This window comes from Bombina bombina, chromosome 6, assembly GCF_027579735.1.
Source record: "Bombina bombina isolate aBomBom1 chromosome 6, aBomBom1.pri, whole genome shotgun sequence".
NCBI classification, from domain to species: domain Eukaryota; kingdom Metazoa; phylum Chordata; class Amphibia; order Anura; family Bombinatoridae; genus Bombina; species Bombina bombina.
The window spans coordinates 524,403,747-524,430,866 of NC_069504.1; the positions used below are offsets into that span (position 1 = coordinate 524,403,747).

The window sequence follows — 27,120 nt, forward strand, 5'->3', positions numbered from 1 at the left end:
ACATTTTTTCTTTTATGATTTAGAAAGAGAATGCATTTTAAACATCTTTCTAATTTACTTATATTATCTAATTTGTTTTATTCTCTTGATATTCTTTCATGAAAAGCATATCTAGATATGCTCCCTAGCTGCTGATTGGTTGCTGCACATAGAAGCCTCGTGTGATTGGCTCACCATGTGCATTGCTTTTTCTTCAACTAAGGATATTTAAAAAATGAAGCAAAATAAATAATGGAAGTAAATTGTAATGTTTAAGTTTCTATTCTCTATCTGAATCATGAAAGAAAGATTTTGGGTTTAGTGGCCCTTTAAGTTGTTCAAGTGAAGCAATGCTTATAGTAGCATCAAGTTTAAGAAGATTTTGATTTACATTTTTTTCTTATCTGTACAATGCTGTCAGATTCAACGTATATACACACACACGTATTTACTCTATTGATATGTACTTGATAACTGATCATTATTTACTATTCTTTTTCTGTATATTATCATTGAGTGTTGATTAATAAATATTAAAAAAAGGCAGTTAAGTACTGTATGAGTGCAGACGTGTAACATGTTACATTAAAGACATAGATAATAACTATATGACAGTGCACAGACATGTAACTTGTTACATTAAAGACATAGATAATAACTATATGACAGTGCACAGACGTGTAACATGTTACATTAAAGACATAGATAATAACTATATGACAGTGCACAGACGTGTAACATGTTACATTAAAGACAGATAATAACTATATGACAGTGCACAGACGTGTAACATGTTACATTAAAGACATAGATAATAACTATATGACAGTGCACAGACGTGTAACATGTTACATTAAAGACATAGATAATAACTATATGACAGTGCACAGACGTGTAACATGTTACATTAAAGACATAGATAATAACTATATGACAGTGCACAGACGTGTAACATGTTACATTAAAGACATAGATAATAACTATATGACAGTGCACAGACGTGTAACATGTTACATTAAAGACATAGATAATAACTATATGACAGTGCACAGACGTGTAACATGTTACATTAAAGACATAGATAATAACTATATGACAGTGCACAGACGTGTAACATGTTGCATTAAAGACATAGATAACTATATGACAGTGCACAGACGTGTGTAACATATGTTGCATTAAAGGCACAGATAATAACTATATGACAGTGCACAGACGTGTAACATGTTACATTAAAGACATAGATAATAACTATATGACAGTGCACAGACGTGTAACATGTTACATTAAAGACATAGATAATAACTATATGACAGTGCACAGACGTGTAACATGTTACATTAAAGACATAGATAATAACTATATGACAGTGCACAGACGTGTAACATGTTGCATTAAAGACAGATAATAACTATATGACAGTGCACAGACGTGTAACATGTTACATTAAAGACATAGATAATAACTATATGACAGTGCACAGACGTGTAACATGTTACATTAAAGACATAGATAATAACTATATGACAGTGCACAGACGTGTAACATGTTGCATTAAAGACAGATAATAACTATATGACAGTGCACAGACGTGTAACATGTTACATTAAAGACATAGATAATAACTATATGACAGTGCACAGACGTGTAACATGTTACATTAAAGACATAGATAATAACTATATGACAGTGCACAGACGTGTAACATGTTACATTAAAGACATAGATAATAACTATATGACAGTGCACAGACGTGTGTAACATATGTTGCATTAAAGACATAGATAATAACTATATGACAGTGCACAGACGTGTGTAACATATGTTGCATTAAAGGCACAGATAATAACTATATGACAGTGCACAGACGTGTAACATGTTACATTAAAGACATAGATAATAACTATATGACAGTGCACAGACGTGTAACATGTTACATTAAAGACATAGATAATAACTATATGACAGTGCACAGACGTGTAACATGTTACATTAAAGACATAGATAATAACTATATGACAGTGCACAGACGTGTGTAACATATGTTGCATTAAAGGCACAGATAAGTACTATATGAGATGTGTGTAACATGTCACATTCACAGCTGACTGATGCACAAATAGTAGGTGTACACTTACTGGATACTGGTATTATTGCCCTTCTTTAACACAAGTTTTTTTTTTACCAACCTGTAATTCCCTGTGTTACTTTAGGTCATTGACCTTTTCTTTGTAGTTTATTCACCGTCACCCCTCAGCTGCTTTGTCTCTGGACTTTGCTACTCTGAGCCCCATCACTTCTCAGCTCACCTTACTTTTTAGTAAGTCACCGTTTTTCTTCCCCCCCAGTCTGTTCTTTGGGTTCTTTTCTTGATCAATCTTGTGGTTTTATTTACCCTGCCCACCAATGTCACTTGTGTGTTTCTTCCTCCTGAATCAATAGCCATAATAGTTAGGGGCCTGCCATTAAATTTAGTGAGAACTATGCAATGCCTCATATTGACTAAAACGGATTGCACGTATTTCAGTATTCAGAAGACCTTATTCAAGAAAAAAACATTGTTTATTTTTTCTGTGTTATCACTTTCATTTTAAACTTATTTAACTAAATCTAATTTCATAAATATGACAAGCTGACAAGAGGATAAAAACCAGCAAGTCTGCTCTAGACCACACAACTGCGCTGGATTGGCCCATGGACTGAGTTTATTGCTACTCCACAGCAGGCTGTTCTAACCTGTCACATTAAAGGGACATAAAACAAGTTATGATAGAGACAAAATATAATATGTACTTTATTTACTTTACCTGCAAATTTATACTGCAGTGCCTCGCCATTAACCCTTCCTTTTTAGTTTCTGAATTGTAAAGCGCCAACTCCCCCCAAACAATTTCTTTTACGGCTGTATTTATCTCTTTTGTTGCTTTGGTAGAATACAAAAATGCATAGGGATTATCTGCTGGAGCATGCCTAGAAGCTGTGAACTCAGTTGAAATACAATGCCTGTGTCTAAACACTGATAAGGGGAGGGGGGGTGGTATGTAATCCATTTTGCTTATTTTTAAAAAATTTAATATACTTGCCAGCAATTTTTAAACTTTTTTTTTTTTTATGCAAACTATTTTTCATTAACCCTTTTAGGATATGCACGGATCTCAGCCTGTTGTATGCCCCTTTAAACATACACAGCAGTACAACAGTAACATCAGGTAGCACATTATGCCTTAAGCTAGCACGGCTATTGGCTAAGAGGTGGAAACTTCACCTCATTTAGGTTAGTGCTGAAGCCACCACGAAATAAGGTACTTTTTCTAAACTGATGAAGGTCATCTTTATTTTTAGTTCTGGTAAAACCATTTTTGAAATGCTAGGATTTACCATCACTTTAAAGGGATATGAAACCCAAACATTCTCTTGTGATTCAGACAGAATCCCATTTTTTTGTTTAATTCCAATTTACTTGATTTGTTCTAAGATATTCTGTGTTGAAGAGAACCCTAGGTAGACATCAGGAGCAGTACATGGCAGGAAATAGTGCTGCCATCTAGTGCTCCAGAAATGTACCAGCTCTTAAGCATACGTTTCCTGCTTTGCAAGAAAAGATACCAAGAGAACACACAAACATTGATTATAGAAGTAAATTGTTTAAAATCTCATGCGCTATCTGAATCATGAAATAAAAAAAATTGGGTTTTTATATCCCTTTAAAGTGACACTGAACCCAAATTTTTTCTTTTGTGATTCAGATAGAGCATGCAATTTTAAGCAACTTTCTAATTTACTCCTATTAACACATTATCTTCATTCTCTTGGTATCTTTATTTGAAAAGCAAGAAAGTAAGTTTAGATGCCGGCCCATTTTTGGTGAACAACCTGGGTTGTTCTTGCTGATTGGTGGATTAATTTAACCAACCAATAAACAAGTGCTATCCATGGTACTGAACAAAAAATAGCTTAGATGCCTTCTTTTTCAAATAAAGATAGCAAGAGAACGAAGAAACATAATCGTAGTAAATTAGTTGCTTAAAATTGCATGCTCTGAATCATTAAAGAAAAAAATTGGGTTCAGTATCCCTTTAAGTTATTTCCTCCTTTTCAATTTTTGCTTTGTGTAATTGTCTGTTAACTCCCTTTTAAATGAATGCACCGACTACTTTTGCTGATAATAAATATTCCTTTATCAAGTTCTGCCTTTTTATAATATTTGAAAACCATGTTACTGATGAGGCTATTAATAGTTACATCACAAATTGGTGAATGCTGCAGGGTTGCTTAACCCTTTCTGTGACACTCCAATAAAGGATGCCAAGAGAATAAAGCAAAAGTAGTAAATTGGAAAGTTGTTTTAAATTCTATGCTCTGTCTAAAATATAATGTGAGTTTCTTGTCCCATTAGAGGGATATGAAACCCAAAACATCTTGTGATTCAGATAGAGCCTAATATTTTTTAAAAAAAGTTTCCAATACACTTGTATCATCAAGTTTGCTTTGTTCCCATGACATTCTGTGTTGAGATACCTGGGTAGGCATCAGAAGTACTATATATAGCAAGAAATAGTTCTGCCATCTAGTGCCATTGCAAATGGATAACATTCTTGCAAACTGCTGCCATTTAGTGCTCCAGAAATGGGCCAGCTCCTAAGGTGTCAATTTATGAATCTGCGGCGGACAGGGGTGCGCATACGCACCCCTGTCCACCGCAGCTCACCTCTGGCGGGCTGAACTCCGCTGCTGGATCTCAGTATTGCACACAAGCTTTATTTTGCTTACATGTGCAGTGCCACCCCCTGCCAATCACATGCGGGCAGGAGCTGTTAATCCTGCCAGTCGGACGAGACCAGGGAGATGGCGAAAGGTTAGGGAAGCAGGGGTCTGATGACTGCTGCTTGTTAAATACGGAGTGCAGGTTTCTTGTGAGAACCTGAAGTTGTAGGCAGGCAAAGCCTTCTGAAGGGGTTGATAAATCGACCCCTAAATATATGTCACTGCTTTTCAACAAAAGAAAAATTGATAACAGAAGTATTACATTCTCTATCTGAATCATGAAAGAAATTCTAGGTTTCGTTATCCCTTTAAGTGCAAGGGCATTTTTTCAGTAAAATATATAGTAACCTATTCATAAAAAGGAGCAGCATTAAAAAAATCCCATAGGTTTCTATACATTGTGTTAGCAATTATTCTACTATTGCAGGAATCGTGTAGCAATGGCATTAAGAGAACATTCTGTACACCATTATATACACAAAAATGAAAAATCAAAGTTTATTATGCCGAATTTGCAGCTTCGGAGAACTTGTGGTGTAGGCAAGTTACTGCTTCTAATCCTCTTCACTACCTCAAATAAAGTCACCCCAAACTCGCTGATTCAGAGTGATTGACTTGCCCTGCTCTTGTTGAATCGGTTGAGAGCAGGTTTGCGGTTTCACTACACAATGCTGCATCACAAGTAGCAATTGCAGGCAGACAGGTTCTCTGTTTGGGAACTTATCTACCAGTGCAAATGTATCAAAACTACAGGCAGATGATTCTGGACCATTAACACAAACATACTGAACCCTGAAGAGATTCAGTAATGACGGAAGACATTTTTTCCTTTTCTATATTTATTGCATGTTTCTCTTACCTTTACTTCCACAGTGAATGGCGGAACACTGGCATTTTCCGGTCTTCCCACAATAACTTCCTCCAGTGGGTCCCATTCATTGTAAGAGCAGACAGGAGAGTCATCAGGAGAGGTTTCGGTTATTCTGTCATCAGCAGCACAGGATTTCTGGGACACTGCAGCTGCCTGGGTGCTCTGAAAAGTTCGCTGCACCCATCCGACAAAGCTTTTTCCAAGCTAAAAGACAAGAGGTCAGTAACTGATCACCCTTGGGTAAAATGGTCATAAGGAGAGTGTCAAACGAGCATACACTTAGTTTTTAATGGCATCATAGTTAATAACTGCTAATCTATTGACAGTATCACTGGGTATTTGCAAGGGACATTAAACCCTTCACTGCCAAAACTTTTTCTTACCCCAGTGCTTAACGCAATTTTCAGTTTTTTTCACATATATTAAAACACTATAGTAAGTCAAAGTTCAGTGGAGTGACCCACACAGATTATACATTTGTTTTCAGCAGATTCAGAATGTACTATTATAAGGTTTATATCTCATGGCATTTTGCCAGCCAGGGGGCATTGCAATAATATAACATTTCTTGATATCAAAAGCAGAAATTTGCATAATTTAACAGAAATTTATTTAAAGGGACACTGAACCCAAATTTTTTCTTTCATGATTCAGAGAGCATGCAATTTTAAGCAACTTTCTAATTTACTCCTGTTATCAAATTTTCTTTGTTCTCTTGCTATCTTTATTTGAAAACTAGACAAACAGCTAAGCTTTTTTGGTTCAGAACTCTGTACAGCACTTTATTGGTGGATGAATTTATCCACCAATCAGCAAAGACAACCCAGGTTGTTCACCAAAAATGGGCCAGCATCTAAACTTACGTTTTTGCATTTCAAATAAAGGTACCAGGAGAATAAAGAAAATTTGACAATAGGTGTAAATTAGAAAGTTGCTTAAAATTTCATGCTCTGAATCACAAAAGGAAAAAATTTGGGTTGTGTCCCTTCAATGTCTGCAATAAACATTGAAAAATTATTAACTAATTTTAGCTAAATATAGCATTACATTTTAGCTGGGTGGTCAGTAATAGCCAGGTAGTGTGCCCATTAAATTCCTAGGGAAAAAAACGGTTTCCTAAAGAGTGGACTAGTAAGTATATAAAAAATAAAAAAGCAAAAATGATCTACTAAAAATGTAGTATTTGTATTGCACAAATTAACTACATTTATGTTAAATGATGCAATTAATTTTATGCTTTAGATAGCAGAAAATGATATAATAGAACATTTTACACACTATGCCCACAGTGCTACTTTATACTGCCACACGGCTGGCAACATTTTCTGTTGAGAACACACACTCTGCTCTATACCATGTCAGGCTGCACGTACACATGTGATTTGTTATCACAAGCTCCTCTAGGAGTTGCACTGTGACCCCTAAATGCCCGTTAGCACTAGTGGTCAGAGTAAACAATTTAACAGCTGTTATAAACATAATTATCACACGCCTTTAAGACACTCCTGAGCAAAGTCATGATTGTGCCATTCCTATGGGCAGATCATTTCTAAAGAAACGTTTAGAGGACAGACACCGCAGAGTTAAAGGGACATTAAACCCCCCCCAAAAAAATTTGATTCAGACAGAGAATACAATTTTTTAAAAAGTTTCCAATTTACTTCTATTAACAAATTTCATTCTCATGTTATTCTTTGTTGAAGGGATACCTAGGTAGGTAGCATGCACATGCCTGAAGCACTACAGGACAGGAAATAGTGCTGCCATCTAGTGCTCCTGCTAATGCATAACATTGTTGCAAAACCGCTGCTATATAGTGCTGCAGACACGTGCACACTATTCAGCTTACATTTCTGCTTTTCAAATAAGGATAACAAGAAAACAAAGAAAATATAATAGAAGTAAATTAGAAAGTTGTTTAAAATTTGATGTTCTATCTAAATCATAAAAAAGAAAAAAAAATTGGGTTTATGTCCCTTTAACTGTTAATATGTAGGGAACGTGCTAATAGTTTGCACATCTATAGTACTTTGTATTTGTAAAAGTTCTCCACTGAGAAGAGCTCTCTTTATGACACATAAAACATACCCACATTTTATTTTGAATAAAGAGGGGGGAAACAAAAAATTACATATGGAAGTACAATAATCAAAAAGGTGAGACCAAAGTACAGCTTTAGTAGCCACAGTTCCTTGGCTCCTAATATTTGCAAAAGAGAAATTACATTTCATCCACTTTTAATATTCCATAAGAATTACTTTTTCCTCACTATATAGCACTTTAAAACAGGTTTGTAAATAAACACAACTAATCCAATTTCAAATGAATGGTTGGTCATTTAGGTTTCATTACATAAACGTTATGACATTCATTAATATTATTCACCATTACATCAGAGCTATGCAGCCATTTAAAGGAAACTAAAATAAAAAAAAATATATATAAAAAAATTGCCCAACAAAACATCAGCAATGTCCAAAATCCCTTTGAGCTGCAAGGAATTAAAGGAGTTTTGGTCTCAGTACAGATATTTAACAAGAGAACAGACACTGAAAACAATCATGGAAAATAAAGTATATACAAGGACACCAAGTAAGAGCTAGTAAGTTAAACATTAGGGAAACTGCTGCCAAAAACGGCTTTGCTTGGCTAAATGATAAGTCAGAACTGTACAGTGACTGGTGGGAAGCAGAGTGATTAACACGTGTCTCAGTCTAAAGGTGACAACTGGCAGACACAGGGAAGCAATGAATGAACAAGGCTCCCAAAGAGAAATACTGGTGCACTGTCCTCTCTTACATGTGTGTGTGTGGGGGGGGGGGGTCACTTTTGTAACATTAGTGAGCATTGCTAAATGACAACTGAGAAACAAATGTATATTGATTGCAGTTTTACTTTGTAAAAGTCCAATACCATTTCTTAAAGAGGTAGTGTAGTGAAAAGCAAGTGTACTTTTTAAATAAAAAGTATGAAATGTATGTAAAAAAAACTTTGCAATATAGTTATACATCCATTACACATTTTGCAGCTAAAGTAAGAGACCTTACAATGCTTTCACTACTTATTCATATGTACTTAATACACACTGATGAAAGAGCTACGGTTTCCCTTTAAAATCTGACTCCTAAAAAACTCTGTGAAATAGGATTGTAACTGGGAGATTTCAGAGCAGTGTCTGTACGAGCTAATTTATTACTGTAACCACCCAGGGCAGGGGGGAGTGAGCAGTATTATCAGAAGACAGACGGGGGATGTGTGATGTTAGCTACTTGTGTCCTGCTCACATAAAGCGAGTTTCTCCTTGTGCACAGTACAGAGCCAGCAGGATAGTTAGGGAACATCTCTAGCTATAGGATCAGTGTGCATTACTTATACACAGCAAGGTTGTTTTTTTATTATTTTTTTTTAAGAGCTTAATCCTCAAAATGTGTAACAGATATTGTAAAGTGCACCTACAGTTCATACTTTATTTAAAAAGGAAACGTTTGCATTTGACTACACTATTTAAATGGAATCCAAATGATTTAAAAAAAAAACCATCTCAGATTTATCTGAAATAATCTTAACAAAATGGTGCCGGGTGCTTCAAAAGATCGACAATGACATGGAATACAGTAGATTCTCTGTATACAAACCATGGATCCTATGTAATGGACAGCTTCAGCTCCCCTGCTTCCTCCTCTCACACACCTCACCCGCAGCATGGTGCACACAGATTGCTTATTGCAAGGAATGTTCTCACTGAAAAAGCTGACAGAGTTCTGCCCCCTCTCACTAAAACAAGTGCTTAAATAGTTTACTTCTTTCAAAGCCCTTTATAAGAACTCCCGGGTCTTTTCTATTGGCTGTTGCTGATAACAGGTGGTGATAGAGGCAGAGCTAAAGGTCACAAACTCCCAGATTAGAAAGTATCTCTTCCAAGAAATGTAACACTTTTTACCCTTTTTTAGCAGCGGCAAGACAGTAGTGGTAAACGTGTAAAGAAAATAACCGTAGGTTCATTTGCTATTTACTACAGACAAAACAAATCTTGTGGAAGTGTTTAATATATACAGTAAATGATTGCTGTAATTACAGTTGGCCCCTGTTAAAATGTTTTAGCTGCAACATTTGTCCCAGGAGAAAGACAGACATAATTTTGATTTTAATAAATCATATGAATGGAGAAATGCAGTGCTATATAAAATGCACTATACGAGTTTGTAGCAACTAGCAACGAATCTAGCTGATAAAAAAGATGTGCCACATATGAATAGCTAAATTTCTATTGCCATAGCAGTATCTGCCTAAAGCTAGACACGTGTATACATAGTTTTTAGTGACCACAGATGTTTGTAGTTGGAGACTTGTGCATTATATAGCTGCAGTGTTAGCAAATATACTGTTGTTTATACCCACATGAAAGGGAGCACAATAAACTAAATGAATCTGGTGCATTGCTGGAGCACACTGTAAATTTGGACAGCTGCTATAGTGCATTACTGATGATCAGATCCTATTTCTAGTTAGAAGGGTTTTTAGCCAAGTAGCTTGCAAACTACAGTATGCAAGAAGAGAAAAACTCTGTCATTAAATTCACTATTATAGTTGTTTTATTTGCTATGTGTTCCTAAACAAAAATGATTAAAGCGTCCTGCAAAGAAATTACAGTGGATACCATAAACAGATTTTATTTAGTTATGCAAATGTATGATATATATTTGGAGTAAAATTTTATTCCAGCTTTTGTTTATAACACAGTTATAATTATTATAATAAAAAATGGCATGCAGATATGCATATCTACAACAAGGTTTTATTTATAATGATGCTTACATCTGTCTAAATGAAAAACTGTTATAGGGGCAGAGCTAGCCCAGAAGCCGAGCGGTCGCACTTTCCTTCAGCTCCAGCAACTTATACATTTAAAGCGTTCTGTTAGACCGCTAGGTATAACATACTATCAACAAATAGTACACTTGAGTGACTAGGGAGTCCCGCCTACGGTTGCCACCTGTCGCTTAAAATACAGAACACTTATAAGTTACACATGCTGCAGGGTGTGCAGGGAGGAATATAAATAGTGCTGTCCAGAAACACAATACATGTTCCTCCCTGCACACCCTGCAGCATGTGTAACTCATAAGTGTCCAGGAAAACATGGCTGAGGTGGCAACCCTAGAGACTCCCGCCAAAGCATACAGACCTCAGGGGAACCCCACAAGGTAAAGAAAGCCCTAATATCTTCACAAGGCACTTGGCAGAGGTAATTTGCAGTGGCCATCTTGTGACATACTTTTATGATCTGAAACAAGAATTTGTAACTTTACACAACCTAACTCCTGCAGCTCTCAAACATCATACGGAGAAAAATCCTCACCTGCAGAGCCAGATTAGCACCCAGGAGACCCCAACAGAGGTACAACATCTGCAGATAACAGCGGCTATAACAGATTTTGGGCCATACAATGGAGTCCTAGTAATCTCAGAGAAGAGTATCTTGGACCTTGAAGTTTCCAGAAACCGGACCGATGACAAGATGGCACTAGCGAAACTGAAGGGGAACCTGGCAGGCATGCCTCTACAAATCAAGACTGGCAGCGATGCTGTGAAGCCCCGGCCTACAGCTGAACCTCCCTCTGCTATTTCTACAGAGCCACGGTCTATGTTCCAGGGAGGGAGTCATTCGTTGAGATTACACTCCGCTCCTAAAATTATGACTGCCCTAGCTCTGAGTAACACATCAATCTCAGCAAGAAAAGCAACCGGATTGATGATCACATACGTGTCAAAAGGTCTCCTATTATGGAGCAGCTTTACAGGGATCTCCACGGACATTCCTCTAAATCCGGTGAAGGCTAAACCTAGACTAGGTTCTGAGATTTATTTACATGCAAATTCTTGACATTTGTCACTCATGTTATAGCAGTGATGTGCAGTCACTAGAGGCAGGTGAGGCAGTGCTTCACCTCTCATATGGGCAAAAATATATTTTTTTTATTGGCTTTAAAAAAACAAAATTGTAATTTTTTTTCCCCAGCATTTTTTTTTTCACAGCTATATGTTGTGCAATGGAGAGGCACAATCAGGTCTGCCCACCATTTCACAACATGCTGCGCCATCTACTGGATGAAAGTGGTTAAGATCATTGCATGGCCCATAAGTGCTTTATTTGAGGCAGTCCTATTTGGGCTGAACCAATCCAGCGAGAGGCATTAGTAAGTGGAACATAGGGTTGGGGCTGGATGTTAAATCATATAAAACAAAACAAAAACGGAAAAAAACAACTTTCATATATTTTGTTGCTGTCCTGTGAACCTGCTAGCTTTGCTAAAGTGAAAAAGAGAGTTCTGTTCTTCCCCTCTAAGTGCAGTGGAATGTGCCGCTGTCACTTCCTGAATCCTTACAGAGCAGGAAAAGAGGCACAGAGAGCAGTGTTTCAGCCCACATCTTATTAAAGTAAGATTTTACTGAAAGGGATTCTGTTAGTGAAAGTGATAATTTAATGAATGTGGTTTAGTGTTTTTTTACTCTTTTACAGCAGGGTCGTTTTTGTATTTTGTTTACTCAAACTTTACACCCACTAACTTAGCAGCTTGCCTCTGTACTTCACACTAAATTATAGACTAATTTTCTGAACTCTCTGTAGCTCTGCTGTTTTATTACTTTAAAATGCAGTGCCCCCCCCCCCCTTGTGTGTGTGTGTGTGTGTCTCTCTCTATCTATCCATCTCTCTCCTTATGTGTTGTTCTCCCCCATGGTCTCTTTCTCTCTCTCTGTCTCTCTTCCTCCCCCTCTGACTCTCATCCCTTATGTAATGAAAGAATCTATAAGCATAATTTGCAGCATTAAAGTAAAAAGTATGTTTTAAACATATTTTAATGGGCATGGATTTCTAGATCTCATAATCAGAGCAAGCATTGTGTTATCTGGCAAGAGTTTCTGTTACAATTCTTTTAGACTAAAATCAGATGTTTACTAAGTTGACCAGTTTTCCAAGACACCATTTAAAGGGACATGAAACCCATATGAAACCCATATGCAAATTTAAATAACTTTCCAATTTACATCTAATATCTAATTTTCTTCATTCTTTTGATGTCCTTTGTTGAAAATTATATCTAAATATGCTCAGTAGCTGCTGATTGGTGGCTGCACATAGATACCTCATGTGATTGGCTCACCCATGTGCATTGCTATTTCTTCAACAAAGGATATCTAAAGAATGAAGGCGTATCCTAGCCACTGCCTCACCAGCCTCTGACGTCACTGCACGTCACTGTGTTATAGGTTATATTCTGTTCTCACTATGTTTGTCTTTTATGATTTTCAAAGTTCTTACTGTGCTATTGTTGTCATAGACACGAGGGATTAACCACTACAAACATTGGCGTTGGGAAATGATCCTTTTTTTTCATTTCAGGAATTCCTAGTCATTGGACTCTGAAATAACAGTTTAAGCAAGTGTTTGCTTTGGTCTTTTTTTGTGTTGTTTCCATTGGTAGATACACTAATATAAATGCTGCACATTTACATGTTATAATCCCTATTATAAAGGTCAGGGATGTCACTCCTGCAGTAGATATTATTATGCATTTCCATAACTTGGTGGCGGGGCTGTGTGTCAACCATTTCTGCCTACCTATTAAGCTACGTATAAGTTATGAGCTATGTATAGTTATATAACATTGATAGAAATATTAGCCTTGGTCTGCAGAAAGCAATTAGAAGTTAATTCCCCCTTAGGAGCTATAACCTCTGCTCAACACTAGTAACTGGATAGTATATGGTTGATATGTGGAGACACTGCTACTCAAGCCCTCAAACATATGCATTCTATAGATAATAAAGCTAACTATGGGAGTCAGTGTCTCCTTATGTGTTACTACCTCAAATATTACTCACTAGAGCAAGGTTTATACCGATAGCATCATAGTCTGTTTTCAGGATACAGATTCCCAAAATGATTCCAAATATATAGTATAATGCCATATAATGGAACATTATGAGGTTTCGCATGCGCTTCTCTTGTTGATTCGATGCTTGAGTATTTCCTCTTTCTCCCTCAGCCGACGAGGGGGGATGGGGATCACAAGTAGCATCCCATAACGCTCACCTGACATTTTTTAATGGCTAACACGGAGATAGTATTCGCTATTTCTGGAGGGGCTAGTCAGATCCACAATATGATAATTCTGATAAACATATAAAGGTAGACATACATCCCCTTAGCTGCTAAGTTCACAATGCTTTATAGAATATACCCTTCATACACTTAGGTCCTCTGAGAATGGGAATATTGCTCTGAATCATATTATTAGGGACTGGGAGTGTATAATAGGCCCAGCCATAGTAAGAGACATTAATAACGGGCACTTATATTAAAAGATACTACAACCCAGTCACACTGCAAATCAGTATGTTAACATGATTTCATATTTTATATATTGCTATGACTATATAGTACTGTTATTCACAGATGCCTGTTGTACCTGTAATAATTGGTATATTTTGTCCTTTAGAACTTAAGCATATGAGTTACTATGTTAATTGGTTCATTGTCATGCTTTTTATATCTTTTTCTAATTTCCTTAAACTTCTTATAATGTACATAGCTTATTACCATAGTCCGAGGGGGAGTTGCTCCTCCATAACCCACGTATCTCACATAGCATACTCCACACCTGAATTACCCACTACTAACCCCGGAGTCTGGTTGTTGCAATCTGTCTAGCTACATATAACTTAATGTGCAAAAAACACCCTTGATATTGCCCCTGTAAACCCAAAGTCCATAAGATAGAACCTGCCCCCCCCTACATCTTTGTAGCGGTCGTTACCCGCTGAACCACCCTCCCTCATTGCTTTTCAGCACACTGACCCAAGTTTTCACTTAGCTTGTAGTAAATCCTGATACTTTGCTGTTTTTTTCTTTTAATTACCATGATATAGTTTGCATATCCACAGTGCCTTGCTCTTATCTCAAACTAGACATGTCTTTATCAGGATAATAGATTTGTAAGGGTCATGCTGGTAGCTACAAACCTTTGTATCTATCCTATATCAGCTGGCCTAGAAGCAGCCATTATAATAGCTACCTTCACGCCCAAATATATATACTTAAAGCGAGGTTTCCAAACTTTTGCACAACAGCATGACTCATAATAACTCTGCACTATCTCTCATTATTTGGTTGTATAACTGTTTTGATTATTACTCGAGGGATTAACCACTACAAACATTGGCGTTGGGAAATGATCCTTTCTTTTCATTTCAGGAATTCCTAGTCATTGGACTCTGAAATAACAGTTTAAGCAAGTGTTTGCTTTGATCTTTTTTTTTATCCTGCTTTTCAACGAAAGATACCATGAGAACAAAAGAAAATTTTGTTACAGAAGTAAATTAGAAAGTTGTTTACAATTGCAGGCTCTATCTGAATCATAAAAGAAAAATGTTGGTTTTCATACCCCTTTAAGGGAACTGAACCTTGCAGTGATAGGGAATTGTGAACCATAGTAACTAATGGGACTTTTTACTGTCCAAACTTACCAGAGAGCTTTATTAAAATTGCACCCAGTGCCGTTTTAAAGGAACATTAAACCCAAGATTTTCTTTTATGATTCAAGTAGAGAACACAATTTTAAACATCATTCCAATTTACTTCTATTATCTAATTTGCTTCATCTTTTAGATATCTTTTGTTTAAGAAATAGCAATGCACATGGGAGAGCCAATCACACAAAGCATCTATGTGCAGCTACCAATCAGCAGCTTCTGAGCCTATCTATATATGCTTTTCAGCAAAGGATATCAAGAGAATGAAGCAAAATAGATAATTGAAGTAAATTAGAAAGTTGTTTAAAATTGCATGCTCTTTCTAAAACATGAGAGAGAAAAAATGGGTTTCATGTCCCTTTAATTCTTAAAATACTAAGTAGTTTTTACATAATTAATATAAATCACATTAATAAAATCCCTATGTTTTTTATCTTATGAAGATTCTTTAACTTGTGTAATGGTCGGACTAAAAGTTTTTCTTGGTTGTTTTCTTTCAGAATTCTACTATAACTTACAAGAAACCACACCCAATAAACACCATGTACTGTACAGTCCTATCATTGGTACTGTGGAATAGCTATAATTCCATTATAGCTATTTCACATAGTTTTCCTTTATACAGTTTTATGAATTGAAATACAAAATCCAAGTCTAAAGTAAATGAAAATGTAGTGATGTACTCCATAAATAAGAGTTTCATTCATCTTCATCATTTTATTTTACAGTACTGTGAGTAGTAAGACAAGGAACAAAAATGAAACCCTTGGTATTTTGCATACAAAAGGTCAAATGTTAATAACATTTTCATTTAATTTCCTATTACATTTGAAATTAAAGGGATACCAAATTCAAATTTTATATTTCACGATTCAGATAGAGCATGCAGTGTTAAGCAGCATTCTAATTTACTCCTATTATCAAATTTTCTTAGTTCTCTTGGTATCCTTATTTGAAAATGCAGGAATCTAAGTTTAGGAGCCCGCCCATCTTTGGTTCAGCACCGGGGTAGCGTTAGCTGATTGGTGGCTAAATGTAGCCACCAATTAGCAAGTGCTATCCAGGTTACTGAACCAAAAATGGGTCGGCTCCTATGCTTACATTCCTGCATTTTCAAATAAAGATAGCAAGAGAATGAAGAAAAAATTATGTTAGGAGTAAATTAGAAATTTGCTTAAAACTTCATGCTCTACCTAAATCATGAAAGCAAAAATTTGGGTTCATTAACCCTTTAACATTCTCTTTCCAAAATCCGGTAAAATATCTTTTTGAGAGCTAAAGATCTTTCAGTGCTGTTTCTACTGTATCTGCCCTAGGAGATGCTGGCCAAGTAACATTTACTTAAAGGGATATGAAACACAAAAATGTGTCTTTTGTGTTTCAGACAGAGCATACAATTTAAAAATAAGTCTCCAATTTACTTCTATTATCAAACTTGCTTCGTTCCTATGGTATCCTGAGTTGAAGAGATGCCCAGGTAGGGATCTGGAGCACTTCCTAGCAGAAAATAGTGCTACCATCTAGTGCTCTTGCAAATGGATAACATTCTTGCAAAACTGCTGCCATATAATGCTCCAGAAATGGGATGGCTCCTAAGCATACATCCCTGCTTTTCAACAAAAGGTACCAAGAGAACAAAGAAAAATTAATAATAGAAGTAAATAAGAAAGTTGTTTAAAATCGCATGCTCTATCTGAAACATGAAAGAAACTTTTTGGATTTCATATGCCTTTAAAGGGATGTTAAACTCAAAATGCAATCCTGTACAAATGAATTAAAGGGACATGCAATCCTGTACAAATGAATTAAAGGGACACTGAACCCAAATTTTTTCTTTCGTGATTCATATAGAGCATGCAATTTTAAGCAACTTTCTAATTTACTCCTATTATCAATTTTTCTTCGTTCTCTTGCTATCTTTATTTAAAAAAGTAGGCATCTAAGCTAAGGAGCCAGCCAATTGTTGTTTCAGAACCCTGGAGAGCAATTGTTTAGTGGTGCTGTCCAATCAGCAAGGACAACCCAGGTTGTTCACCAAAAATGGGCCGGCATCTAAACTTACATTCTTGCTTTTCAAATGAAGATTCCAAGAGAATGAAGAAAATTTGAAAGTATGAGTAACTTAGAAAGTTGCTTAAAATTGCATGCTTTATCTAAATCACCAAAAGAAAAAAATTGGGTACAGTGTCCCTTTAATGCAACATTGTAACATACACCCATTGTTTATTTTACTTACATTTGCTGTAAAATAATTCTGAAAAATATTTTTGTTCCATGCTCCCAAGAGAGACCAGATCAGAGATTTTAAGTACATTGTCACTTGCCTGGCCCAGCTACATACTACACAGCCATAACTTACAGCAGTGTATAGGCTTGGGAGATAAGGTAAACATACTTACCAAGGGTTTCAAGTGGCTTATTACCATTAGCCCTATGCACAGAGAGCTTTTAATACATTTATTTTGTGTGCAGAAATTTCAGTTCTTAATTGCTGACATATAAGTATTGTTTATAGAAAACAACTATAAAGTCCATTTAAAGCCTTAATGCAGAAGGTTTGTAGAGTTGGATTCCTAGCCTTTAGTCCTTCAATACCCCGTTTACATTCATGTTAATTACATTGGAAAAAGCTTTTTTTATAGTAAAATGTCAGGAGATCTAATTTATCATGTTTCATCTACAGATGAATGTAGCAGTGGAAACTGTACTTATTTTGCAGGAAGAAGATTGGCAAAGATCCTAATGTAAATACTTTTCCTGGACAGCATACATCTGATTTGCTTTAGCATAAAATTAAAGAGACAAAGTCTTCTGCGAACACACAGCAATGCATTTCAGATGTAATTAAATTATTTTTGCAATACTATTATGTCTGTTTGCAAAAAATATTCTTAGTCATTTAAAATCAATGAAAACAATTATAGATAAAACAACACTACCAATTCAAACTTGAATGGAGTCATATTAAATACTGTACTTGGGAACTCATATCTCTCAGACAAATAGTTTCAAATTGCTCCCTACTATGGTCTATCCAATCCGATCTGGCCTGTTGGCAAATAACAACTATCTTGGCTGGAGAGAATACATGCAATTAATACATTCACCAGGTCCAATATTTTAGATTTATTCCAGAGTCTCCCTATTTGCCTACTGAACACATTTCTTAAAGTGATGGTAAACTGTCCCCTTTGTATAAACAGATCTGGAATGTTATATATAACATGGAGTTTAATTCATCCGTTGTAATAAAGATACGATATTACTTACTTTATGATTCATATAGAGCATGTGATTTTAAACAACTTTAAAATTTACTTCTATTATATTTGTTTTGTTCTCTTGATATCCTTTGTTGAATAGGATACCTAGGTAGACTGGAGCTTCTGATTGGTGGCTGCACATATATGCCTCATGTTATTGGCTCACCCAATGCATTCAGCTAGCTACCAGTTGGGAATTGCATCTTCAACAAAGGATACCAAGAGAACAAAGCAAATTTGATGATATAATTAAATTGGAAAGTTGTTTAAAATTGTATTCTCTGGGAGGCATTTCCTAGGAGGGACATCCGGGGGAGGAGCGTGTGTGGAAGGTCAGGTGAAGCACCTGCTCTGCATCTCCCAGTGAGCTGCTAGCGGAGGAGTTTCGCGCCAAGAAAGCCCAGACCTTGGGCAGCTTGCTTTGGTCTCTAACCATCACTACCGGAGCCCTAGTAGTGCTACACCAACGCACTATACAAAAAAGAACTGTTTCTGGTCATTTAAATGACTTTATATTCAATCACCTCTCCTAGCTCTAACATTACAAACGGAGCCGGAGTCTCAGGTGTAAGGACTGCTGCAACGTGAGTGTGCCCCTAACCCCACAAAGAACTTATGTAAAGGGTGATATGCTCTACCGTATTGGTGAAATACCAGAGTGAAGGAAAAGACAAGGGAAAGTAAGAGGAAAAACATTGCATATTAAAACGGCTCAAGAGGGGAACCTGCCTAACTGCAGGGTAATTAGCCGTTCATGACATGAGGGGACCCCGGTAGGATATTTGCCGCTACCTGTGAATGGTTACTACCTCTGTGAAAGAGCTATAAAAGCGGCAGAAGAGTACTCCCTTTTGTTTTCATCAGTGCATATTCACCCTCCTACCTGCTTGCTTGGCTGTGGCTGTACTCGATCGGCAACTTTGGCTCCGGTTCGGTTCTGAGTGGCACTTCTTTCCCCCTCCCACCGAGGCTGCGCGAGGGGGCTTGCTTTGGAGTATGATACATCAGGAGCCTGGGGCTCTAAGTTCCGGTCAATAGAAGATAGTCCATGTTGGTGACACCTGCTCTACATCCACGGAGGGAGGACGGCTAAAGTGGCATTTACTCAGAGCCACTCTCTCTACTGGCCGCTCAAGTCCTGCTGTTTGGGACCGGTACCTTAGTGGGTTCCTTTTCTCCTCCATTTTTTTGCACGGATCTGACCCGGGTGGCCCACAGACACAACGGCTGGAGTACACAGAAGCTGGCGAGCCGTATTCAGCTCCTCTCACCGATGCTGCCTGAGGAGGAATTGGCGTGCTGCTGAGAGTGAAGCTATTTCCCTTGAGATACAGCCCCCATAAGACTGGGTCAGGTATCATTTTGTTTTTTCTGGGACTAAAATCTGAACTGTTTCCTGGGATAACACTCGACATTACTGTTTAGAGCATATGCTCTCCAGAGGGGTCACTCTCCTTCTTTTTCAGTTGATGTTTTTTTCCCTGGTTCACCCTTGGATCCTGGGGAACTATTAGAACTGGTAAACATTAGAGACTCTTATCCTCTAATCTATATATTTTTTGGTCGAATTTCTATGATAATAACTTTCCCTTTTTTCTGTATTTGCTACACTAACTCAGAAGCTATAATAGAAGGGAAACCCAATGATTTAAAATTTGAATGATTAACTTTGCATAGGTATAATGTCTTGGTCTAAGATAAACCTTTTCTCATAGAAGAGTAGGAGAAGCATAAATCTTAACTACTACAAAATAAGTACTTTGTCTCAATATGAATATAACGAAAGGAAGTTTTTCTTAAAGGGATACATTGTACTAATGAAATAATGAGATACCATGTCCTTATCATTTAATGACATAATTACTGTTAAGTCTAAATGAAGTTTATACCCTTAGGTTTTTCTCTTAGGGGATAATTTTTATTGTCCAGATCTGTGGGCTTGCTGTTTACATATTACACCACCTGGGTCTATACATTTGGGTAAAGAGGTCACAGGCATAATCTATGAAAAATTAAACAAAGTGTCTATGCTAGGAATTCTGGGCATACCATAAAAGTTATTTAGATAAGTCCATAGTGGTTATAAACCTAATTTGAAGGACCTTACTGCCCACAGGTGCTGAAGTATTTTTTTTTTCCACACTAACCTACCCTTGGAGATTAAACCCTAGAAAATATTGCTTTCCTTTCTCTCAGGGCTGAGTTAACGTAATAACTTGTGAAAACATAGCTAAGAGTGTGTATGCAAGGCAACTCTGTGCACAATACTAACTATAAAGCTATTTAGATCTATTTCTTACAGATATAGGTTTGTTTTAAATAATCTTACAGTCTATGGGTGTTGAAAATACCATTTTTTTATTTTATTTTTTATTAACACATCCCTATAGTTTAAAGCTATTTGAAGTACTGAGACGCATCATGAAATATGGTATAAAAATATAGCTGGTTCCTATGATACCATATTAAGGTCCGAAGAACCCTAAATACACTAGAGGTATTTAACTATAAAAGGGCTGATAGCTTAAGAATCTATAATCTGGGCTGCTCTAACTAGGAGTTATAACAGCATCTGAAGCATTACCTGTGAAAATTAAATCTCATTTCTCTTTGCCAAACTGAACGCACTTATTTGGTTGTTTTGAAACTATAAATTTTGTCTATCTGTCAAAGGTAGATCAGAGAACAAAGAAATCACATTAAGCACATAAGTAAATTATAAAGAGGGAATAAAAGGATTCTCCCACCCCCTTTCTTTTTTTCTTTTTTTCTTTTTTTTTTCACTATTAGCACACCGTTGAACACAAACCACTTTTAAACCACATAGTCACCACATTAAATGCACTTCCTCCCCTACTTTCCCTTTTTTTTTTTTTTTTCTCTTCCACGATTTACACAGTATAATATAGCCACACCTAACCGCGTAATCACTACATTAATTCACAATTATCTCCTCGTGAGGTAATTATTTTCTTTTTCATACTAGTTCACTGCACATGGACAAATTTCTTCACTCACACAGCAAAACTCCACCTTCAAACATGGCCAATAAACAGAGAGACAGGAAAACTAAAAGCACAGTAGATACCTCTGTAGACATACATCCAGCTCCTAGTAATCCTCTGTATCCCACAGAATCATTAAATACTCAAGGCCTAGTGGATAGCATATCTGAAGCCCTGGCCCCTAAGTTTGATGCTCTCAAACTGGAAATCAAGCAAGACATTATGTCTCTTACCCAGGAACTTAGACAGTTCTCGAATAGGGTGCAAGAGGTGGAACAAAGGGTTTCGGACCTAGAAGATCTTACTACAACACATAGCTCAAAACTCAAAATGATAGACTCAACACTGGAAAAAATACAGTTTAAAATAGAGGACCTAGAAAACCGGTCCCGAAGGAACAACTTTAGAATCCAGAGGGAAAGCAATATGAAAATTTGAATAAATTTATCTCTGAAACCTTAATTCAACTCCTCAAAATTCCACAAACCTATCCTAAAATTATTATTGAAAGAGCACATAGGTTAGGCAAACCCCTTACGGATAATAGAGGCAATGCCAGGCCTAGACCAATTATAGCAAAGGTACTAAATTTCCAAAACAAGATTACTATTTTTCAATATTATCGTAGAAGTCAGCCTCTCACATTAGGGAATTCTAATATTCTTTTATTTCAGGACTTCTCTGCGGAAACAGCAACAAAAAGAAAAAGCGCTTTCACCAATTTGTACAAAACTTATTAATCTAGGCTTTCGAGCCACTATAATCTATCCCGCGAGACTCAAAGTCTGGGTCAAGGACGAAATCTATTTTGCTGAATCCGCTAGAGAAGCAAGTGAAATCCTAGCTAAACTAAATATCTCTGAATAATCAAATTATTTTTCTCCCAGTTTTTCTTTATCCTTTTCTTTTTTTCTTCTGCTTCTTTCTGAATCTGATTATGGCAGAAGACACACAATTCCCTAAGCACAAGATAAAAGACCAAATAGTAACTAACTGTATAAAATTAAATAGGAACTTTTTTTATGAATTTTCTAACGAACATGCAGTCTGTAAAAAGGGATGACGCCTTGGCTAGGATTAATCTGATTCTTAGTTTACCTCGCAGGGGAACGGGTCTTGGAGAGCTCAGCATGGGAGGGAAGCTCACTGGGGGGACTGGGGGATTGGCGGATGAGGGGGGGGGTTGGGGGGAGGGGGGCGGAGTTGTCCTTCATTCTCTCCCCCTTTTTTTTTTTTTTGTGTTTTCTCTCTCTCTCTTCCTTCCTTTTTTTTTTTTTTCTCTTTTTCCCTTCCCACTTGGTTTTGGTTGTATTTTAGAATATTACAATTATTTTAATGAAAAATGGCAGTAAACACCTGTAAAATGATCTCTTGGAATATTGGTGGTCTAACTTCCCCAATAAAAAGGAATACAATTATCTCTCATCTTAAAAAGTTGAAGGCTGACATTGCTTTTCTTCAAGAAACCCATATAAAATTAGAAGAAGTCCATAAATTAAAAAAATCCTGGGTGAAAGAAGTCATAGCTACTCCAGCATTAGGAAGGAAACGGGGAGTAGCAATCTTAATAGGTAAAAAAAATAAAAACAACAAGCACGCTTATTGAATCAGACCCAGAGGGGAGATTTTTGATTGTAAAAATAAAATATGGTAATGCTGTGTATACACTTTGCAATGTGTACGCACCAAATATTATAGATTATGCCTTCTGGGATATTTTACAAAATAAGATCCTTTCCAAAATAGAAGGGATGTTAATAATCGGAGGAGATTTTAATATGTCACCTTATTATGTCTTAGACAAATTCAGACACAACCTTAAAATACTGAAAACAAAAAAAGATAATTTAGAAGCCAACATTTTTTAACAAATTATTTACTAACTTAAGAGTAAAAGATATATGGAGATCCCAGAATCCAGAGAATAGAAACTATACCTGTCTATCTAAAGCACACAAATCTCTTACGAGAATTGATTTATTCTTAGTAGACGAGAAATTATTAAACTCACAGATTAAGGCTAGAATCTTGCCGATTACAATATCGGACCATGCTCCAATAACATTTTAAATATATCCACAAGATCCTAAAATCAGAAATAATCGTTTTCATTTTCCCCAATATCTCGCCACAGACCCAGAATTCAAAACAATAGTAAACTTAAAATTCAAAGAATATGCTTATTTCAATAGGGAATATAAAGATCGCCCAATGATATTCTGGGAAACCGCAAAGGCAGTGATGAGAGGAGAGATACTGGCTTATAATATTAATAGAACTAAGAATTATAAAAAAAAGGAAGAAATTATTATGAAATCTTTATCAAATGCCTATAATAATGACATAATTAACAAAACAGCTTTAACCTGGAATGTATACGCACAAGCAAAAAAAGATAGAGACTCTTTCTTATTACATAAAGCCACCCAACAAGAACTAAGACTTCAATCACAATTATATAAATATGGGAATAAGGCAGGAAAATTACTTTCCAGATTAGTTAAACAAGATAGAGGAAATTCCCCTATCGAACACATCCAGAAAGATGATAAATTAGTCTCAGAGCCAGAAGAGATCTTAAATATAATGTCAAAATATTACCAAGATCTCTACTCTCTAAATCCATCAAATAATCTTGAAAGAGAGGATTTCTGGAAGAAAATTTCATATTTAAGAATCTCTGAAGAAATAAATGAAGTAATAAACCTTCCTATTACAGAGCTAGAAGTGAAAAAAGGGATAGAGGATTTGCCTATTAATAAAGCGTCGGGTCCTGATGCCTTGCCTAGTGAATTTTACAAATTACTATCGCTGGCCATAGTTCCCTACTTAACGAAATTATTTAATGATATGTATAGAGAAGGTAGCTTACCACCAGCCAGTTTTTCTGCTTCCTACACTACTCTTATTTTGAAACCAGGTAAAGATAAATCGCAAAAAGAGCCGTATAGACCTATTGCTCTACTAAATGTAGATTACAAACTTTTGACATCTATACTTGCACAGAGACTGCAAGCCCCTCTCGCACATATAATACATAAAAGCCAAGCAGGATTTTTGACAAATAGAAACTCTTCAGCTAAAATCCGCAAGCTATTTCTTACCATTGATTATGTTAAGAAAGAACCGAATATAGAACAAGGTGGGGGCCAGGATGATTCAGACAAAGCAATAATTTCAGTCGATGCCGAAAAGGCATTCGACTCGATTCATCATGACCATATACTACATACACTATTTCAATTTGGGTTTAAAGGTCAATTTCCTAAATTTATCGATAATCTCTATAAAAAAGCACAAACTAAGTTACTAGTCAACACAAGGCAATCAACAGATATACTTCTTGCGAAAGGTACAAGACAAGGCTGTCCTCTATCCCCATTGCTGTTCAATATTGCAATTGAACCCCTAGCAATATCAATTAGGCAGAATATTGAATGAATAAAAATAAGGAAGAAAGAATTGAAAATATCATTATACGCGGATGACGTTTTAATTTATATGAGCAATGTTCAAAAAAATATCCCTAAATTACTATCGATTATATCTCAGTTCAGCTCATTTTCGGGATATAGGATAAATACCAATAAATCGGAACTTTATTGGTTAATATACCCAAAACAACCTATAGAAAACATACCGCTCAAGATTGCAATCAATTAATTCAAATATTTAGGTATTACAATTTCTTCAAATCCAGAACAGTGGTACTCTCTTAATATCTCTCCAATTCTGGAAGCTACTAGAAATGCACTGAAGATGTGGCAGGACCTCCCTATTTCACTATCAGGCCGAATCGCTTTATATAAAATGATATTATTGCCAAAAAAATTATATGTTTGCCAAAATATACCTATTTTATTAAAGCAAAAAGATATAAGACTCCTAAATATGACACTTAGAAAATTTATATGGCAAGGCAAGAAACCTAGAATTGCTCTTGAAAAATTATCCCTTCCTGTGAGATATGGAGGTTGTGCTTTACCAGATTTGCATTTATATAACCTTGCCTTTTTAGCTTGCATAGTAATAGACTGGATCAATCATAAAGACTACGTAACAGACAATGAGTTAGAGAGGAATATCAGCTTCCCATATCTTCCTATAGCTCTAATACATAATAGAATTACTAATATACCAAAAGAAATTAAGAAATTTCATTCTCTTATTGTTCCAATAAAAGCATGGCTAAAAATCTGCAATCGGTTAAGAATTAATGAAAATATTTAAAATTACTTACCCTTAATTGGAAACCCACAATTTGAATTAGGACTACAAAAATCTCCTCAAAAGATGGCAAAAAAAGGGTCTCGAAAGAGTGGCACAATTAATAGATACAACGAGGAATTGCATTAAATCATTTAATGACCTTAGAAACGAGTTCAATACTCCACAAAAAGATTTCTTTATTTATCTTCAGTTAAGACATTATATTTGGAAGATAACAAATATATCAGGGTGGAACTGGTCACTAGGAGCATTAGAGAAATGGTTACTGCTGGCCAAAAAAGGCCAGATGTCTATTTCTCCCTGCTATCAATTGCTGAATGCAAGTAAAGGCCCAAGTAATATAACAAAAATAGAATCAAAATGGGAATCAATTATAGAGCCAACATGCTTGGTTGAGGGATATTCCCAAACATCTATAGCACTGGTTGGACGGACAACACTTTCCTCCACATGGAGGGAATCACACTTGAAACTATTGTATATGACATATATTACCCCAGAAAAGGGTTGTAGATGGGGCAATACCCAATTTAATCAGTGTTCAAAATGCTCACTTGTTGCAGCTAATCTTAAGCATATGCTATGGGATTGCCCTAAAGTTAGAGCAATGTGGAGGAAGGTGGAATTTTGGCTTAGTAGAAAAATACGTATTACCCATGTCATGCTTTCATATTTAAAAATAATTTTTCTTACAACAGAAGAAGGTCCTCCTTCAGATAAAGAATTTATTGTTAACATTACGATACTGGCAGTAAGATATTTATTATTCAAGAAATGGAAGGAAAAGACAACTCCCAGTATCCCAGAGATTAGAAATTGTATAAAAAAGCAATGTATACTAGAACAGCATGACTCTAAGTTATTTGAATCACAGGATATCAGTAAATGTTTTCAAAAATGGTCAGCGTTTATAAAGATTTTTCCAAAAGAAGAAATAGATAATTTAATTTATCCATTTAGGAATTCAGATTTGGTTCTCCTGGGAATTTGGTAAGGTATTGAAATTGTCAAATAAGAAGTGAGGGGAACCTTTAGGTCTCCCCTTCACTTCCAAAGCCAAATTTTTTTCTTTTTTTTTCTTTTCTCTTCTTCTTTTTTCTCTCCATCCCTTATTCTCCTTCCCCCCGGCCCCTTTCCCTCACGTCTGCCTGCTCCCTCCCGTTCCCCCCCCCTCCCCTCATGGGTTTGTCCCTGCGGTCCTCCCCTTGGTCTAGAGAGCTGTAGAATTGTTTGAAACCTGTTTTTTTTCAATCTAGATAAAAGAAAATACCTACATGGGCTTAATGAATTAATTATAAATTCTTCTTTTTTCTTTTTTTTCTTTTTTTTTATTAACGTAACGCCCTGCGAGACGAACAAGACCTTATATGTATTAGGTTAACTATGTAAATAGGATGTTGGAAAATAGCTAGGAGATAAGAGAGTCCTTTTTCTTTGGCAAAATTAGTTGTATATGGCTACAGAATATCTCCCC

General features: G+C 36.1%; 1 protein-coding gene across 1 annotated transcript in view; it reads right to left on the reverse strand.

Moving 5' to 3' along the window:
* GATM (glycine amidinotransferase) overlaps nt 1–9,408 on the reverse strand; it is a 39,040-nt gene extending 29,632 nt beyond the window's left edge. Inside the window, exons 1-2 of the mRNA XM_053717433.1 lie at nt 9,250–9,408; nt 5,603–5,818 (exon numbers count right to left, since the gene is read on the reverse strand). Coding sequence (XP_053573408.1) covers nt 5,603–5,818; nt 9,250–9,318 — 285 coding nt within the window. The 5' untranslated portion in view covers nt 9,319–9,408. The remainder of the gene's footprint in view (nt 1–5,602; nt 5,819–9,249) is intronic.
* Between the last annotated feature and the right edge of the window lie 17,712 nt (nt 9,409–27,120).